This window comes from Fukomys damarensis, unplaced genomic scaffold (assembly GCF_012274545.1).
Source record: "Fukomys damarensis isolate Sample0158 unplaced genomic scaffold, DMR_v1.0_HiC HiC_scaffold_39, whole genome shotgun sequence".
NCBI lineage: Eukaryota > Metazoa > Chordata > Mammalia > Rodentia > Bathyergidae > Fukomys > Fukomys damarensis.
This window is the reverse complement of record NW_022900951.1, coordinates 12,018,510-12,022,632: the sequence shown is the minus strand read 5'-3', so window position 1 is coordinate 12,022,632 and position 4,123 is coordinate 12,018,510. Positions and strand designations below refer to the sequence as shown.

Here is a 4,123-nt window from a genome sequence, read left to right as displayed (position 1 = left end):
CCCCCCGAAAAGATTAGCTCTTAGTAAACATTTATGACTGAATAGCAACAAATGCTTAGCTTCCTGGCTCTTAAACCAGGGTATAGTGACACAGCATCCCCTATTGCCTCGTCTTTTAAAATAGTCTGCTGGGAGGATGCTCCCTTTTTTGATATGGCATATGGTGGCTGCATTAATACGTAGCTCCTAGTTGCTGATTCTCAGTACCTCTTGTCATCAGTTATTTTTTCAGATCATCATCCAAGCAAGTAAGTCCCAGCCTACAGTTCTGTCTATTTTCATGTGCTTACTTTGCTTTGTGTGTGTCTTCTTCTGGCTCTCTTCCCATAACCTTGCTACTTTAAGAAATAAGATTATTGCCCAGGTATTTAGCTCAGTGGTTCTGTCACCTACCGCAAAGGTCTGGAGTTCGATCCCCAGTTCAGAAGAAAAAAAAAGAAAAGAAAAAAGAAAAACAGATGTAGGCTTATTAATTCCTAGTTTTTTTTTTACTGTATTTAACCAAAATACAAACACATCTCCAATTATATTCATCCTATTGACATTTTGTGGAAAATTGGGTTACTTTTTTGTTTGCTTAAAATATTAGAGGAGTCGTATCTTGGGCAGAACCATCATGTAGGAAGAATAGTAAATATTCTTCTGTTGAGGAATATTCCAGCAGCTAAAGTTATTTACTTTTCTATTAGTCTTTTTTTGTTGTTGTTGCTATAATGAAGTACAAAGGTAGCTGCTTTATAAAGAAAAGAGTTTAGTTTAGCTTACAGTTCTAGAGGTCTAAGGTTGAGGTGCCACATCTAGTAATGCCCTTTTGATGGCAATGTCCTGATGTGGCACAGGATATTATATGGCAAGACACAGGGAATGTCTGTGCACGCACGTGCGCGTGCATGTGTGTGTGTTGTCTCTGGTTTCTCTGCTTATAAAGCCACCAGTATTCAGTCAGTCTCCTCCTTGATGATTTAAGTAACCCTAACCACCTCCCCAAGGCCCCACCTCTAACACGGTAACACGGTAGTCACTCAGAGTAAGTTTCCATCCTCTTAATGCAGTGGGGATGAAACTTCAATGAGTTTCAGAGGGGACTAACCATATTTATTTATTTATTTTTTTGGTACCGGGGATCGAACTCAGGTCCTGTGGCAGCACCACTGAGCTAAGTCCCCGGCCCACCATATTTAAACTGCACTAACCTTTTTCCTGAAATCAACCTCCGAGAAAGGATGACTATGGGCTTCCTTGCTTCCTTCCTTCCTCCCTCCCTTCTCTCTCTCTCTCTCTCTCTCTCCTCTTTCCCTCCCCACCCCCGATATTGAACCTAGGGCCTTTCACATACTTAGCACGTATTCTGCCACTGAGGTACCCTCAACCCTTTTAATTGTTTTGAGACAAGATCTCACTAAGTTGGCCACCCTTGCCTTGAACTTGTAATCTTCCTGCCTCAGCCTCCTAAGTAGCTGGGATTATAGGCATGCACCACTACCCCTGGCTGATATGGTGCTTCTTAAGACACTAGGCCTTCTAATACAGACTGTGTACATTTGAATAGGTAACAAAGCTAAGTTTTAGACGTTTTAAGTAATAAGACCATCCTTCTGCTGATGTATGCCAATATTTTGCACTTGAATGCAGCTTTTTCTTATTTTCTAAGTATGTATCTGTTATCTCTTTATCAATGAAGTTAGTAAGAACTGTTTGTATAACATTGTCCAGCTTTTACTCTGAGACAATTTTATAGTACCCAGACAACTTTTAAAGTAACTGCTTTGCTCCTGTACTTGTGTGTGTGTGTGTGTGTGTGTGTGTGTGTGTGTGTGTGTGTGTGTTTTATGTGGAGAAAGATTTAGATTTACAGTGTCACTAAGATAATAAATACAGAGAGATTTTTGCCCCTTTACCACTCCCAAGGATATTCTAGAGGCATTTTTTGGTTTTCCTAATTGGATGTGTGGCTGACATTGAATAAATTTAAAGAATAGTAAGTCCCTGACTTTACAAACATTCGAGTTGGGAACTTCCACAGGTGTACAGTACAAGACTCACTTTGTGGGCTTATGAATGAATCCGACTTATGTACAATTCTCCCAGATTGGAATTCATTCGAAAGTCAGGGACTTAACTGAACTTGAATGCATGATGAGGGGTAGTGCAGTTCCACAGCAATGGGGACAGAGGAGAGCATTTGGGGGCACAGGTATGTTGATGGAATTTTTAGCATCGCTGACTGCTTTATTTTCCATTATAGAACTTGTACTCATTTACTTATGTTTATCTCCATTCCCTTAGAAAGCAAGCTCCATGAGAAAGAGAATTTGCTTTGTTTATATTGTATTATTTGACTCTAATTGAGATTAACATGAAATTCATGCTGGAAAGTCATGTGAGGAGACTTCAGATGGAAAGAACCACACAGGCCAAGTATCCAACTGACACAACATCTGGTTTCAGGCCTCCTCTATTATGCCCAGAACACTATTTTGAATTTGTTTATATGTAAATGGCATGTGCTACGCATAATATTCCACATCGTATCTTTCTCACTTGTTGGTATACTGTAAGATTCATATTTTTTTTTTTAAAGAATAGGTAGTTCTAGTTCAGTGGTTTGCACCAGGAGCAGGTTTTGTCCCTCAGGGGACATTTGGTGATGCCTAGAGACAATTTTGATGGTCACAAGTAGAGGTGGTACTAATGATAACCAGTGAGTAGAAGCCAGGTTTGCTGGTAAACATCCTGCTCTGCAGAGTATCACCACAATGTAGAACTGTCTAGGCTGATTTGCTGCACTTCGGAAACTTGGGCCATTTCCTCTGATCTGTAGCATAGTATTCTCCTGCTTTCTTTGTCTATTCCCCTATCCATGGATATTTAGGCTGTTCCCGATCTCTGCCATGATGAAGAGCGCCGCTGGTGTCTGTGCACAGGAATTGCTGGTAGTCACCCTTTGCCCTAGGAAATGCTTTGCAGATGCTGCCACAGAGCGGCTGGCCCTAATGGCTCCCACAGCACTGCTTGGGGTTCCAACTCCATGCATCTTTACCAGCACTTGGCATTATTTAACTTTTAAATTTTTGCCAAACTTGAAAGATTGACCATTCATTTATAACAATTTGGCATTTTCTGATTATTAGTAAGGCCAGATAAACAGAATTATTCACAACCTAAAGCACTCTACATGAAATTGGTGAAAACACTTTTTTTAAACCACCTATCACCCCCTCAAGGTGCAAATATTTTTTGGCATGCATGCACCACTTCATTTTATTCAACTTTTGTATCTGTGATATGCACTATAAAACTGTACATTTTGGAAGACTAAACCTGTTACTTGCCAATAGAGGTCAGTGATGCTCAGTGGTTTGTCAGAGGTGTGATTTTTGACCTCCCCATAGCAGGAATTATTTGGCAATGCCTGGAGAGGCTGTTGGCTGTGAGGATAGCAGGTGAGCTCCAGGCACCTTTGGTGAGAGAGAGGCCAGGGTGCCTCTTCCACCCTCCCAGGCACAAGCCTGTCCCCAACCGACCCCAAAGGCTGGTCTGGCCCCAAGTGGCAAGAGCGCCAAGCTGGGGAAGCACGGGGCAGAGTCTGACAGAAAGACTGTGACACTCTCTGGATGATAAAACTGTGTGCTTTTATTATGAGGTGAAACTAAGAACAAACACTTAACGAGGCAACTGAGCCAGTGGAGGTGGCTCCGGGAGCATCCCGGCAGCCGGCGGCTCTACTGGGGAGGGAGGAAGGCGCCATGGCGATGGGTGGCCTGAGCGGGTGACTGCTCCTCAGGGACCAAGGGGCGCTGCTCCTCACGGACCAAGGGGCGCTGCTCCTCAGGGACCAAGAGGCGCTGCTCCTCAGGGACCAAGGGGCGCTGCTCCTCAGGGACCAAGGGGCGCTGCTCCTCATGGACCAAGGGGCGCTGCTCCTCAGGGACCGAGGGGCGCTGCTCCTCAGGGACCGAGGGGCGCTGCTCCTCAGGGACCGAGGGGCGCTGACCCTCAGGGACCGAGGGGCGCTGGCCCTCAGGGACGAAGAGGCGCTGGCCCTCAGGGACGAAGAGGCGCTGCTTCTCAGGGACGAAGAGGCGCTGCTTCTCAGGGACGAAGAGGCGCTGCTTCTCAGGGA

The 4,123-nt window shown here is 44.5% G+C and overlaps 1 protein-coding gene across 2 annotated transcripts in view; it reads left to right on the top strand.

Moving 5' to 3' along the window:
* Window positions 1–3,617: 3,617 nt before the first annotated feature.
* The window catches only part of LOC109117358, a 1,241-nt gene continuing 735 nt past the window's right edge, over window positions 3,618–4,123 (top strand). For both annotated transcript variants that reach the window (XM_019204275.2, XM_019204274.2), the window contains exon 1: window positions 3,618–4,106. In XM_019204275.2, coding sequence (XP_019059820.1) covers window positions 3,903–4,106 — 204 coding nt within the window. In that variant the 5' untranslated portion in view covers window positions 3,618–3,902. The remainder of the gene's footprint in view (window positions 4,107–4,123) is intronic.